Source organism: Phasianus colchicus, chromosome 3 (assembly GCF_987193195.1).
Source record: "Phasianus colchicus chromosome 3, bPhaCol1.hap1.1, whole genome shotgun sequence".
NCBI lineage: Eukaryota > Metazoa > Chordata > Aves > Galliformes > Phasianidae > Phasianus > Phasianus colchicus.
In genome coordinates this window covers 35,422,501-35,437,625 of record NC_143438.1, presented here as the reverse complement: position 1 = coordinate 35,437,625, position 15,125 = coordinate 35,422,501, and the positions used below count along the sequence as shown (strand labels likewise).

General features: G+C 40.3%; 1 protein-coding gene across 8 annotated transcripts in view; it reads left to right on the top strand.

Moving 5' to 3' along the window:
• Window positions 1-2,579: 2,579 nt before the first annotated feature.
• Window positions 2,580-15,125, top strand: part of LOC116226280 (uncharacterized) — a 32,969-nt gene continuing 20,423 nt past the window's right edge. For 2 of the 8 annotated variants that reach the window (XM_090137271.1, XM_090137265.1), the window contains exons 1-4: window positions 2,580-2,724; window positions 3,094-3,177; window positions 4,087-4,155; window positions 10,986-11,019. In XM_090137271.1, the coding sequence (XP_089993397.1) occupies window positions 3,103-3,177; window positions 4,087-4,155; window positions 10,986-11,019 (178 nt within the window). In that variant the 5' untranslated portion in view covers window positions 2,580-2,724; window positions 3,094-3,102. Of the gene's footprint in view, window positions 2,725-3,093; window positions 3,178-4,086; window positions 4,156-10,985; window positions 11,020-11,862; window positions 12,636-15,125 lie in introns of those variants that run through there. The other 6 variants (XM_031589099.2, XM_031589097.2, XM_090137266.1 and 3 more) reach the window with 5 other exon arrangements.

The following is a 15,125-nucleotide window of genomic DNA, read 5'->3' as shown; positions in this document are numbered from 1 at the left end:
TTCTTTAAATTTAGTTTGAATTTAGATAGAAATTCAAGTGTAGTTTGAGTGCATATTTCAGTTAACAGTACTGAACAAGATCATCAATGATGGTGTTTGAGGGGAAAGAGTAAAACATTATTACTAAGACAAATCTGAGTGTGAAGAATTATCACCTTGAGTGACACACTGCTGTCAAGGTGTTTTGTGACTACAGCATTAATTCACTGCCAGCAATTCTCTGCTCCTTGAAAACAAGGATTGAGGTCATTCAGTGCTAGGCTGTGTTTCTCCATCAGACTGAAAGCATCATTCTAGGAGGCATGCAGTGCTCCTCTTCCTTGAATGGAGTTACTCTTTGGAACTATGACAAATTCAGTGTCTTCATTAACACCCTTTTAGCTGGTCATTGCCATTGAACTGTTACTTGGTGCTCTGGTTGTGCAGCCTGAATTGGAATCCCATAATTTCCTTGTTGTGACACGATTGCAGTGACAGCTGTACAACATTCAAAACTTTCTTTTCACATTTGTATTGATAGAATTATGGTTTTCCAGTGCCTAAGTATGAGGAAAACACAAACATGTGGCAGAAGGCAATGTAAAGAGCATCAGTTGCATAGCTAATCTCAGTAATTTCAGTCAATTAATTAAAAGACTATGTTAAAAAATCAGATGAGGTTCTAGTTTAGAACTCTCCATTTTGCACAGGAGAGTGTCACAGGTGTGTCACCACTGTTCTGCTTCTTTTTAGGTCACACTTTGGTCTCTCCCTTCCTTATCCCATTACTGTCACTTCTGAACTTTTATTCTTTCTTCTTTTTCTTCATCTTCTTTTTTTTTTCTTTTTTAACTTTTGCATCATTTTCTTCCTGTGTTTACTTAAAATCTGAGGCAATGAGAGGCAAGCAGCAACACTGTGTGTGTTTTTTTGCTCTACTCTCATTATAGTCATACAATCATAGAAAGGCTTGGGTTGGAAGGGATCTTAATGATCATCTAGTTCCAACCTTCGTGCTGTGGGCAGGGTTGGATACTCTGGAAGATTCTTCCTCTACATGACTAGCAGCGTTCCCTCTTCTGAAAGGGCTCTTCTTCACGCTCCTTCACCTCTTAACAGATTCCTAATGAAACCAAAGAACCCTTTCTTCCTTAAAGGTGTCTGTATCTATTGAAAAACTTCTGCTTTTTCTCCCTCAGTTTTCTACCTTTGTGATTTTATAGGATGGTACTTTGCAGCCTCCACCCTTTCTGTTCTATGCCTCCATAACTTTATTATCTACTTCAGGCACACTTTAAAGCTTTGCCAAAAGAACAACGTTGTGCAGAAGTGCAATGCCCCATTTCCTTCCCTGTCCCCTTTGAACAAGACAGAGGTACTGACAAGTCTTGGAGTAATTACAGCTCATAGAACAGAAAAGAGTCCTTTAGCTGGGGAAGCATACCCTATTTAGGCAGCTGTATTGCCAAGAAACACTTGAGCTGCCACCAGGAGTTTAATTCTTCAAGTATGCACTGCCAGACACTTTTGCATTCAGACCTGCCCTCTCTTTACATAAATGAAGGAGCCCACCTTCTCCTTTTTGGATCCTTCATTCTTTTCCTACACGCCTTCATCCTTTCACTGTGCAGTTGCACTTTTAATATGTAATTTTCTAAAAGATGAGTATGGAAGTGTTGTTTAGAGTATACAGAGCAGTGTTTTCTATTAGTCCATTTTAGGTTTTAGGATCAGAACTGCAAAGAATTATTGAGGGCTTTAACGTGACCCCATCCTAAGGCCTGTAACTGTTACAGAGACATAGAAATAATACAATATGGTATCAAAATCTGCTGTTAACCATTAAAAAAAAAAAAAAAAAAATTAAAAGTGCCATTCTTGTTCCTCCTAAGTCCGAACAGTGGAGGATAAGACTAAATAAAAAAAGCACAGAGACCGAGCAACACTTGGCCTGACTGCTTCTCCCCATCAGATGGGTATTACTTGAGCCCAGTATTATGGGCACAGCTCTGGAAGGACCAAGCCCCGTGCTGAGCACTGTGTGAGCACACACCAGTGGGTGCATGGAGCAGGAGTAAGGCTGATGCACTCATGGAATGGCGGGGATGGGCATCAGCAAAGCCAGGAGCCGGGATCCTCTGCTAACGTGTAATCTAACCAGTAGCAACTATGCTGCTTCCTATACAGGTGTAATAGACCCCAGGTGTATCGGCAGCAGCCTAATTAAATGCGTGGATTTTGTATTTTGAATTTTGTTATAACAGGTGCACTTTTCTGTTTTGTGGTTGTTTTTTTTTGTTTGTTTGTTTTTTGGTTTTTTTTTAATTGTACTGTTTTCTCAGTCTGCTTTTAGAGGGAACTTTCATGTGTATTTCTTAAATTATATTTTACATTTATTACCAGTCCGAAATGTAAAGTTAAGACATTTTAAAAGAAATAATAAATATTTGCATTTAAAGCCACGCCCTGCCGTCTGTTCCTCCCGCCTCTCCCGCGCCTGAGGGGGGCCGCGCTCCGATTGGCTGAGCCGCGCGGCCTCGCGCCTCACGGACCGCGTCCGTCTAACGGAAAGGGCGCGCGCCGGCCGGCGGGGTTGGGGCGCTGTCTCCGCCGGCAGGAAGCGGAAGTGACGGTGCCGCTGGGCGCGCCGCGAGAAGGCTGGCGGCGGTTGCTGTCGTTACCGAGCCGCCTGGGGACGTGCCGGCGGCGTGCGAGCCCAGCGCCGGGGGTGGGAGCGGCTAGGAGGTACCGCCGCCTCTTCAGCGCCGTGAGGGGACGGGCGCGGGCCGGGGGGTGTGTGCGGCGGGAGGGCGGGGGTGAGAGGGGGAGGAAGAGAAATGGGCAGCCCGGGGTCGGTGTGTTTTCTTTTTTTTCTGTCTTCTGTGCGAAGCGTTTCGTGTGAAGCTAAGCGGGAAGGTGCCCTAACGGACGGCTTGAGGCTGCGGCGGTGTCCTGGCGGTGAAAGACGTGGTTTGCTCTAGAAAGGAATTAGTCTTTACTCACCCGATGGATGCTTTGCTCCCTCCCCGCAATTGTTCGCTAAAGGGTGGTGTGTGAGCAGGACTATTATTTTTTATTATGGATTTCTTTCCTTAATTGTGTGCCTTGAAACAGTTCTGCAGGATGAGCTCCGTTGCTGAAGATGCTAAGCCAGAAGATGCCAAACCAGAATCTGAAAAAAAAATATACTATTGTGAAGTGAGTGCCTTTCTTAATGGCTTTTTGGAATACATGCCAGAATACAGGCTTAAGGTATTAAAAACCACGGATGTCAGACAGAACTGACCGAGCTGCAGTGTGGCTGGTGGGAGAAGCTGTTAATATTGGAGGATAATTTGGCCCATTCCTGGACGAGCTGCTTGTCTGGTTTTGTGAATTTGGTTTGTTGAGTAGTTACAGGTATAGTATAGTTGCCCTTAAAGGCTGTCTTTCCGATTTCTGTTAGTTATTCTTACCTCTGCAAGTGCCTTTGGTCTTAAAGGATGCTGCTCTGGATCAGAGTGTGTTTCTGTGTATTGCATATTGTTCAGTAACTTTTTTTTCTGGCATATTGAAGGAAATGACAGCATGTCAAGGTGATAGGTAATGCTATTGTATATTGGTCACTGTATTGTTAATGATTGAAAGAAATAAGCTATGTCAAGCTATGTCCTGTAATTGTTATGATGTTCTGTGGATCCTAGCGCAGATAGCTTCCTATACTGTTTTTCTGATCCCTTTGGTAAAATGATAAATGGAGTTCCAGTTATTCTGAAATATATTTTTTGGTCTTTCCTTTCTAATTACTGTATGATCATTTCTTATTGGCTGGAGAATTTTGGAGAACTAAGAATCCAGTAATTGAGGGTAGGAGGGAAAGTGTAGGCTTCTCAAAGATTCATGCCACCCAGTATACTTAAATATATATTGAAGTATTATTTGATCAGGTTTGCACACTGTTTCTGGTCACTTTGGTGACGTGCTCCTGATGTGATTTAAACTGCTCTGTTTAAGTCATAAAAGACTTCTAGCATCTTAATGTAAAATTGTATTTCCAATTCTTACACCTTGCCAGCTACAAAATATCCACAGCATAACTGAAGATGTACTTTCAATTTATCTTTTTAGGTTTGTAAAGTTCCATGTATGAGTTCTATAAGTCTTCAGTCACACTATCGTGGTATGAAGCATAGAAAGGTAACTTCTTTCCATATTACATGTTTATGTTAATTTAATCCTACACCTGGGACTCTCGTAATAGTATTTGATTTCACAAGTATTCAAGTGCTTGTCTAACCCATCAGTAGATTTGTAGCAGCTGGTTGCTTGAAAAAATCCCAAGAACAAGACTTTGAGGTGGGAGACTCAACTCTGTTTTGCTTGTAACTTGCAACATCAGTAGTTAATCTGAAGGCAGATGTGTATTAAATGTGAAATTGTGTTTTGAGTTGCATAGAAGTCACACATGGTGAAAGTGCAAACTTTGGATTTGGGTGTAGTTAATGAATGCACTGTTATGTTTTCCAAGGCTGCATAACTTGCTTGTACTTTGAAGAAAACCAGCTTGCTTGGAGCATGAACTTTGTTTATACATGGTAACGCCAGTTCAGATTTCCTATGGGAGGTCGCTCCATTTGTTTGAGGTATCTCAAATGGCAGCTTCATATTTTACTACTTTTCCTTGTATTTTGCTTAAATTACTAGACAGTATTCTGTGGGGGCGTGCTGAGAAAAGACTTTTCCAAATGCTGTTTGACTGAACATTTAACTGTATGACTGACAGTTATCTTAGACTGAGAAGAAAATTTTAAAATGAGTAAAGCTGGGGTGTGTTCGTTTGTCCATTCTTTTCCCTGTTACAGAAGATGGCTGTCATCGTATTGTGTTGTTGTGGCACTTAAAAGTGTCTGCTGTGATGTTTTCCTGATGATCTTTTATTCTTTCCAGAACACGAGGCTTACTGCAGTTCCTTTTTTCTCAAGTAGTCAGGCTCCCCTTTCATTTGCAGAGGAAGGGCATTTCTTACAGTTTGTCTTTCATAGCTGTTCAGTAGTATTTTATAACCTGCTAGTTAATCATTTCAGTAGTTTGATGTATAAGTATTATTTGGGTCCGTGGCTCTCCAAATGCTTTCTCCCAGGATTTTGTCATAGTGTTCTTTGTTGAACCAACAGAAATGTATAGTACAGTAGTATTTTTCATGTCCAGTATTCTTGCTGATTCAAGAAGTTCTTTTGGTTTTGTGGTTGTTTCTTTTTATTTCTTAGCTAACCCTCATAGTGATTGAATTACTGCTGTTTCTCCTTTTTAAAGTGGAAAAACCAGTGCCAGTTCTCCCAGCAAATCCATGTATTGCTTTCCTTCTGTTCCATTTGAGTAAATCACTCTATCCTTGGCTACATTCTTTTAAATTTATTGACCTAATGATGGCTATGAACTGATAGTGAGCAAGCATCAGACATGTTGGAAACTGGATGATTATTAGGTGTTGAATGTCAGTGCTGGTATGGAGTCCTGGTACATCACGACTACATTTCTATAGGAATAAGTCTGCAAGGACACACTGTCATTATTTTCAAGTACTTTTAATGCCTTACTTTTAATTATAAGACGGCAGAAGATCAAAATTCATTGAGATACCAAAAGAAGACTTAATACCACCAAGCATGAGGTCGCCATAAAAGTGCTAAGCTTATGTTCTTTTTAAGACAGACTACATAATGATAATGGATAGTGCTTTGTTTATGTTCTTTAACCAGAATAATTCTTCAAAATTGACTTTTTTTCCTAGTTTGTTACTACATTAGAGTTTTTTATTTGGAGCCTTTTCTATTTGTACTTTGATATGAAGATTTAGCATTTTTTTTCCCAACAGGTCTGAGTAATTGCCTAATTGAATAATAGATGATCATTGATCTAACCAGAAAGATCAAGTGAATAATTTACAAAATATTAGGCAATATTTTGATCATGTAGTGTACCTCTTCAGAGTTCTTGCAGTCCTGCGAATTGATCTATGTTGCTGTGTCAAGAGTTTGTTTTCTTGCACTAATTTCTATCTTGATGAAGGTGATACTTCCTGTCCTTATGCAGGAGGATAAGCAGAGTACACACCTAATGCTAATAATTCACAAGGCCTAAACCCTTTAAAAGCTACCGATGTAAAAAGATTGAAATTGGGATGGTTGCAGTGCAAGGCTACTGTATATCTTATTTTGAGTGTCTTACTACCTTTGTATAGTTGTATACTGACAGGCTTTGTGGTTTCATTGATGAACGAATATTGGTAGGGGGGAGGATTAGAGTAGTATTCATGTATTTTTCATAAAGTTCTTAGCTCTTGGGAAGTTGGAATTGGCTAGTATTATGTATGTACTTTGAAAACAGTTGAATGCTTATTATAAACTGGTTAGACAATAAACTTTTATATAAGTTCAGTCGTACTTCTTATTGCACCAAGAGTAACAGGGATATTGTGCTAGAGAGGAAATCCTGGAGCGGAGTGTCTTTTTTTTTTTTTTTCCCCTGCATTTTGAGCAGTTCTTTGTATGGATGGTCCCAATAGGGTAAGCATTGCCTCTTCTATTAGCAGTCTTTGGAGCACAGATGAAGGTTCTCCTGATTTATATCAAGGATTCACACTTTCTGTCTTCCCATCCTATGTTGGGAGAGTAGGAATGCTCAAATTCAAGAGAAGAATCTGGATTCAGGACTTTATGACCTCATTAGAAATGAGAAATTGGTAGGTTTTTTTCTTCACCATTTATGTATTCTTGATTCTGTTCTACCTTTTGGCACAGGTTGTTATGCGTCAGAATTGTTGATTGAAAATACCCAACATGCAGGCAATTTACTTATCCTTTGGCATGGTATTAAAATCAACCGTGCTTGGAAAAAGCATTTATTTTAATACTGGGGTTAGTAACATAGGTTTCAGATTCTGGAAACTTGCCTTGATGTTATGGTGTTTGTTAAGTGTATCAAGTGCTTAGTACACTGTTAACCCTTTGCAGCTTATCTTCATGATTCAAACTGCTTTAAACTGTAGAGCTTTTCCTACACAAAAAATACGTTTGTGTCAACCTCACACTGCAAGCAATCCAGGAGACTCCCGGAGTCTGTTGAAGATAACTTCCTGGTCCAGGTTTTGGATAGACCAGCCAGAGGAGAAATGTTACTCAATCTGGTGCTTGCCAGTGTGGAGGAGATTGTTAAAGAAGTTAAGGTTGGAGGCAGTTTAGGCTGTAGCAATCATGCCTTGGTCAAGTTAGTGAGCTCTAGGAATATGGGCCTAGTCAAAACATAGTCAGGACCCTGAACTTTAGGAAGGTGAACTTCAGGCTGATTAAGGAATTATTGGATGTGATCTCCTGGGAAGCTTGGGGGCAAAGGAGAGGAGTTGACAACTCTTTAAGGACGCCTTTCTGAGAGCACAAGAGCTCTTCAACCCCCAACGCAGGAAATCATGTGGAGGAGGAAGGAAACTGGTGTGCCTGAGTAAGGAACTAGTGAAGGGAAAAGAAGGAACAATACAGGCAGCAGAAGCAGGGATGGGTGGCTTGGATAGAATATGAGGGATTAATCTGGACACAGATCTCCAGCTAGGGTGCAGATGGATCTATGCTCGGTGAGGGATATGAAAAAAGGAATTATTTAGGTATTATTGATCAGAAGAGACAGGCCGAGGAGAGTGTATACCCTCTTTGATAAATGAGAAGGAAGAACTGACTACAATGGATTTAGAGAAGTACTGAAGTACTCAGTGAGTTCTTTGCCTTGGTCTTAGCTGGCAGTCAGTCTTCCTGAGCCTATTATGTTATTGTGTGTTGTTATTCCTCTGAGTGAGTTTTGGGGGATGCAAAATCTGTCCCACTGTAAGAGTGGAGCAAGTCTGAGACCATCTCATGAGGCTGGGTGTGTACAAATCAGAGGGTCCGGATGACATGTATCCCAGGATCCTGAAGGAATTGGCTGATGTGATTGCAAAGTTATTCTCCATTGTGCTTAAAAAATTGTGGCTCTCGAGCAAAGACTTCCATGACTGAATAAAACGAAACATCGCTCCCGTTTTTAAGAACGGGAGAAAGGAAGAACTGGGGAACTAAAGGCTGGTGAGCCTCACATCTGTGCCTGGGAAGATAATGGAGCAGATCCTCTTGGAAGCTATGTGAAGGCATGTATGAGATGAAGAGGAGATATGAGACAGCCAGCATAATTTCAGCAAAGACAGATCGTGCCTGACCAATCTCTGTGATGGAGCGATGGCATTGGTGGACAAAAGAAGAGCAAGGATGTTGTTTATCTGGACTTGTGCAAGGCCTATATTATGATCCCGTAATATCTCCTTATCTATCAGCTGGGGAGATAAGGATTTGAAGGCTGGATGAAGGTGGTGGATGAAGAATTGGTTGGCTGGTTGCAGCCAGGGGGTTGTGGTCAATGGATCTGTATACAAGAGGAGACTGGTGGTGAGTGGTGTCCCCCAAGAGTCAGTCTTGGGACCCATGTTCTTCAATGTATTTATCAGTGATGTAGGCAGTGGGTTTGAATGTACCCTCAGCAAGTTTTAGATGACACCAAGCTGAGTGGTGTTTTTGACACAATAGAAGGGAGGAATGCCTCAAGAGGGAACTGGACAGGATTGAAAAGTGGGCACATGGGTATTTTCTGAGGTTCAGTGAGGCAAAGTGCGTGATGTTGCACTTGGATCAGAGCAGTTGCAGATATATGTACAAATTAGGAGAAGAACTCATTGAATGCAGTCCTTTGGAGAGGGATGTGGTGGACCTGATGGACAAAAAGCTTAACAGTGAGCCAGCTGTGTGCTCTTGCATCCAGGAAGGCCGAATGTTTCCTGGGCTTCATCAAAAGAGGAGTGACCAGCAGAGTGAGGGAATTGATTGTCCTCCTCTACTCTGCCCTCGTGAGGCTGTATCTGGAGTACTGTGTCCAGGCCTGGGACCATCAGCAAAAGAAAGGCATTGGAGCTGTTGGAGTGGGTCCACAGGAGGACGGTGGAGATGATCAGAGGGCTGGAGCACCTCTCCTATGAAGACAGGCTGAGGGAGCTGGGCTTGTTCAGCTTGGAGAAGAGAAAGCTTTAGGACCTCATTGTGTCCTTCCAGTACCTGAGAGGAACTTATAAACTGGAGAGAGACCAGCTTTTTACACAGTGTTGTAGTGAAAGGGCAGGGGGAAATGGCTTTAGACCAAAAGAGAGGAGATGTTTGGAGGAACTTTGCTCAGAGGGTGGTGAGGCCTTGGCACAGGCTGCCCAGAGAAGCTGCGGTGCCCCATTCCTGGAGGCTCAAGACCAGGTTGGATGGAACCCTGGGCAGCTGAGCTGGCAGGGGGACAGCCCTGTCCTTGACATGGGGTGGGGCTGGGTGGGCTTTGGGGTCCCTTCCAACCCAAGCAGTTCTGTGAATAAACGGAGTTTCTGTTAATTTGTTGCTAATGTAGCTTATGTAATTTCAAGGGTGTATGTATTTAGGAAGAATTAAATGATGTTTACATAATTTACTGCACGTGAAAGAGTGTTTTGTTTGATAACCCTTGACCTTGAATGTGTGGAAACTAATCTCAGTGTGTGTCTGGGAGGTTGGAACCCTAAAAGACAGCAGTTTTTGAGTTTTGACTTCTCACAGTTAGAGTAACTTTTAACAAAGTGTCTAACTTTTCACAGTCAGCTCAAAAACAGTTGTTGCAATTTGCTTGTGACACAAGGACAGAGAAAAAGTTTCTTAATATGTGAGAATATTAATTCTCAACGTAGTTTTGTTGTTCTTTCTTCTTTTGTTTTCTTCTTGATTTATTTTTAAAGCTAGAGAAGTTCCATTTTACTTGTGACCCATCAGTCTCAACTGTGGAATAACATTTTTAGTGCTAAAGTGGTAATCCAAGTGCAGTTGAAATTGGTTGTCCAAAAGTGGACAGCAAGAAACTTTCTTGCAACAGCAGCTCACAGTTGCTAATATTTTTCAACACTTCTCTGAAATGTCAGGTATTAACAGCTGTTTATTGTAAAACTGGTGTAGAATGACAAGTGGTTTTATGCATAACAAAAGTACTGGTGGCAGGATAACTGGAAGGAAGACCCTGTGTTCCAAGCTTACAAAATCCTGCTGAATTAATACAGCACCACCCACTCACTGTCTGTGATGCTACTGGGATTAAGTGACTTCCTTTTTTTTTTTCTATTTTGTTTTTAGCTACCATGAAAGATCAACTGTTTAGCTTTTTGAAAAGAAACAAAACTGTTGTGTCAGTCTTGATTCTTATTGAGCTGTCATACTCACATGCAACATATCTTCCATGGCGCTGAGTACTGAAAATAGAGCACTGAACTCCATGAAGTGCTCGTGAGTAAACAGTTGTCTTGCTGCAAATGATGACACTTCTTTTCATTTTTTTGGTGGCAAGTTTGTACGTATTTGCTAAAAAAAAGGTCTAAAAATAAGTCAGTATTGGTTTTAGCCACGTTTTAAAATGGAAATATAAATTGCTCTTTTTCTTAGACGCTTCCAAAAAGTGATCTGTTCTGGATTCAGCTGATGAAAGCCACTTTTCCTGTTCTTCATGATGGAATAAACTTTCAGGAGACTTGGCTACGCTGGAATTTTATACAAAGCCACCTAATATGTTGGGGAAGCTATTTTTTTGTTAGCTTGTTATTCTTTTCTGTGTGAGGTTTTTTCTTGATGGAACTACAGTTTTTGGAACCTTAGAGGCTGCAGTCATGTGGAAACCAAAGTTTTGCCTGGTATCTTAAAATTTCATTAATACCAGGGCTCTCTTGAAATTTACCTTATGTTAACTGTAAGTATGCTTTTGCCAGTACTTTGAGCTTTTGCAGATAATCATAAAGGCTCATTTTTTCCTATTTGATAATGGAAACTTTGGCCTGTATTGTAATTTTCTGCAAAGGCTTCATTCAGGAAGTACGGAGTTTTTCCTTCAAATGGCACAGCACATTAATTTGTTTTTCTTATTTTATTTTGGGATGACTTGCATCTTCATTACTAAAGAAAGAAGAAGCACTGAGATTCAAGACTGTCTATTGTAAGTATAACGCTTTTATCTTTCCAGCTTCTTAGTGTAGGTACTGCTTGGGGGGTTTAATATTTGTTGCTTTTCCAGTAGTTTGTATATTTGCATTTTTCAGATCTGTATACCTGTAACTATAGTTCTCTTTATATGCTGAACTTTTTTTGAGGTATTTATCTAATGAACTGTTGAATTAATAAATACTTACTAGCAGAAGCCTTAATTTTGCCTTTCCATTTCTAAGTATCCATATATCTATTTAATAGAGGAATAGGTAGGCCGTATCTTAGTTTCTTACCTTCCCAAGCTAAATTGTCTGCTGCTTGTTGTCAGCTTCATGCTCTTATTGCTAAGCTTCAGGCAGTACACTAAGAATCTATACAAGTAGGCTAACACAGCACTGCTTCAGATGCTGCGTTATCTGTGCTGAACTTGCCTCGCTGCATCACAGGAACATTATGCCTTTCTTCATTGTAGTGTGGACTTGGAGTAGCAAAGACCCACTCAATGTAAACTGAGTTGTTGGGGAATGTTTTCCCATAAAATGACAATATGGATCCAGACATGTGCCAAGAAAATGAAAGTAAATGGTAGAAGGACTCAAAATCTGGGATATGACTTGCTTTGAAATGGTGTGCTTTAAAAGCATGGATGCACAAGATTTTAAAGTACCACAAGCAGAGAGCACTGGCATATGTAGAAGTAGTGATTGAAAACTAGTGTAAAGATAATAAATTGGAATGGACGTATAGTCATCACAAGAAATGAGCCTTTCATTTCTAGCTTATTTTTTTAGCATGTTCTCCTAAGAAACTAGGCTTACAGAAACACATCTTGGCTTTGATGTCTGTTCTCCAGTATCTTTTGAACCAGATTAGTCAAAATGGATTCTGAGTACATATCTGCACAGAAAAATGTGATGTCAGCCCTTCACTGATAGAAGCGCTACTGGCTGAGCTCACCTCTTACTGCACTCAGAAGAATCAGCATAGGAGGAAGATCCAGTGAAAGCACTGGTCAGAGTCTGTTTTCTAAGAGGATGGTCTTCATTACCTTCACTGGCGGTTTCGGGCTGAAAACAGAATGTTAGTGCAAGGCACATCATTCAAGTGTGCGAACAACTCTGAGACATTCTGCATCAGTAGACATAAGATCTGCATGCAGTGCTTCTCTTAGAAATGTTGGTAATGCTACTTGACAAATTCTGCAAGAGTTCTGAAGATATACATGTCTATGCAGTGTCCTGTGGGTTTTCAGCGGTGTAGAATTTTATTGATATCTCAGTAACAACAGATTTCTTTGGCCATGGGTGGAACATTTTTAGAGGAAGATGAGTTTCTATACCATTTGTTGGATTTCATATTGGAAAAGATCATTAAGAATGGTACTGATGATGAACGTAAGCTTGATTACTGAAGAGTTTCTGCTTCAAGAATCTAAAGTCTTGTTTTGGAGGAGCAATGCAAAAGATGCATAGTACGAAAACTGAAACTTGATTAAGAGGACAGAAGAAAGTGTGATAGCAAGACAGTAGGGAAAGCGGCGGGATGCAGGTGTCTGCAAAAACCTACGCTTCTGGAAAATGATACTGCTTAATGTACTGTGGGCTCAGCATTTCATGAAGGTTCAAGGTAAGAACATATGGTCATTTCAGCCACAGCATCTTCAGACGTATCATACGTTAAAGTTTTTCAGCTGAGATATATCTTATGGAAATGAATAAGTCCCTGATCGTTAAGGAAAGTAATCTTCATAAGCAACTTTAGGAAACAAACTGGAGCTAACTTTTGGAGTAGTCACAGCATCACAGGATGCCACAAGGCAGAAACTTTACAAGGTGTGCTTTGTTTAATCCAGAAAATCCCGAACCACAGTAATCCACGTTGAAGCAATAAGCATCCTTTTATTTCTAATGTGAAATGAGTATACATAGTATTGACGTCTCCTTTATTCTTCTTTGTCTTGACCTGTGCTTCATTGAAGACCTGCACATGGGAAGCCAAATTTGTAAGCTCTTGTTGCAGTTGTCTTGTCAAGAGAAGGCCAAAGTTAGCCTGCTGAAGTTACTTATTTGTCTTTGGGGTGCACGTGGTTTTTTGTTTGCTTTTGTTTGGTTTTTTTTTTTTTTTGGAGGGGTGGGAAGGGGTGAATTTCAGAGCTGTTAATTTAAGGCAGATACAGAACTTCTCAAACTCTTCAACAAGTATATTACCAGTTACATTTTACCTTGAGAGTCTGCAACTCCAGGAAATTAATTGATGTTCAATGAGGTATAACAATAAAGTCTGAATATGGTTGACTTTTTAAATTTTAAATAGCTGATGAATTCTACGGTTTGCAAACACACAGAATGAATAAATTGTAGACAGTGTTTGTGGATTACTTAGTGATGGGTATGGATATTCTTAACACCTATTATGTAAAGTATAAGTCCACTGTCATTTTAGGGTATAATTTCCTGGGATGCTCTTTTATCACTGTTGTGTGCTGTTCTGGTAAGTATTATCAAATACTCCAGTGAGAGTGAAATATGACAGCATGTTCACAGTGGAGTTTGAAGAACCAGGAGCAAAAATGTATGGATGTTATCAGAGTGAAGGATGAGTTTTCTTGGAAATTGCTTGGGACAAAACCTGATGGGTATGTGAAATACGCACTATCTGAAGAACAAGTGCTTAAGAAGACAAAGTTTGACATTTAAATGTTTTACATTATCATCAGCAATGTCTTCCTTGCAGAGAATTAATAATAATAATAAAATTCCTTTGTCACTGGGGAGAACAACACCAATACAGCTATCATTCATAAACCAAAATGACAATTTCCCACAATTGTTTGGATGCTGAGTGTTTCAAGCAGTGGTGAGTGTGACAAACCTGGCTGTTTAACTGCGCAATCTAGTTGCCTTTAAAGTCAGGCCAAGAAATAAGTCTGTTTACAGATGACTGTGTTTGGAGGAGTACTGCTTTCTGTAAGAAAAACTTGTGGATACGGTTCAAGTTTCCACGTGGCAAAACTATCAACAAGTTAGTTTTGTGGTAGACAAAACTGGGTGTCTGGTTGTTTTCGTTTGTTGTTTTTTGTCTGCTCCCAAGCGGTTTGGAAGAGCGAATCTAAATAGATGATGTGGGAAAAGAAGATACTGAAGTTCTAGGACTTTATTGAGCTTTGATTTAACTTAGTATATGAATTTTGGTCATATGACTTCTTTGCACAGTGGTCATTCTTTCAGCTGTAGTTGAGGCAGTTTCATCTGTGTGTTCAGGGATCAGGAAGGGAGGAGATTGAGCGTTTATTTCCTATGATCTTTTGGCCAAAGAAGAAAGAAATTTGGAAAACTGTTGTTGCTTTGTCCGAATAATTTTGTGCGCTTCACCTCTTGTGTTCAGAAATGTCTGCTCTGCTGAGTTCAGTACATTGCTGTTCTGGAGTAACTGAATTGGTGATATCTGACAGTAAATACAAATGTGTGTGCATTACAAATACAGGTATAGGTATGGAAGGAGGAAAACAAATGTGTTATGACTAGTGTCACTGAATATTAAAAGGAGAGTTTTGAGAGTTTGGTGGTTTTGTTGGTATAGATTGCTAGTATCTGGAAAATATTCCATACTAAATAAAATTGCTATTCAGAAGGGATTTCCTGAGGCTATCTCATCTAATTTCCTGCTTGAATTAGGACTGCTGCCAAAGTTGGATCATGCCTTCCTTATTGAAGGGGTGAAGGTCTCCAAGGACAGAGTCTGCCACCTCCATTTAATCAATCTGGAGTTGTTGCCTTGTCTTAAATAACTTTCATCCTAACAAAGTAAACCTGTGCCTCCTAAGTAGCTATCTGTTTTCTCTTTGTTATGCTTTTGCCACCTCTTTGAAAGGGTTTGATTGGTCTTTGTAACTGCGCTTGAGTATTGACACAATTAAATCTCCTCTTAACCTCTGCTTCACCAGAGTAAACAACCCCAGTTGCCTGTACAGACCCTCAGAAGGGGGTTTACCTTGTTTTCAGAGAATTGCTTTTGGCTGGTGTTCAATTTAGCATCTGTCAATACCATCAGGTTCTTAGTAATTGTGCAGCTGCTCAGCTTGTGCTGGTAAATGGCATTAGTTCAGCTGTAGAGCTC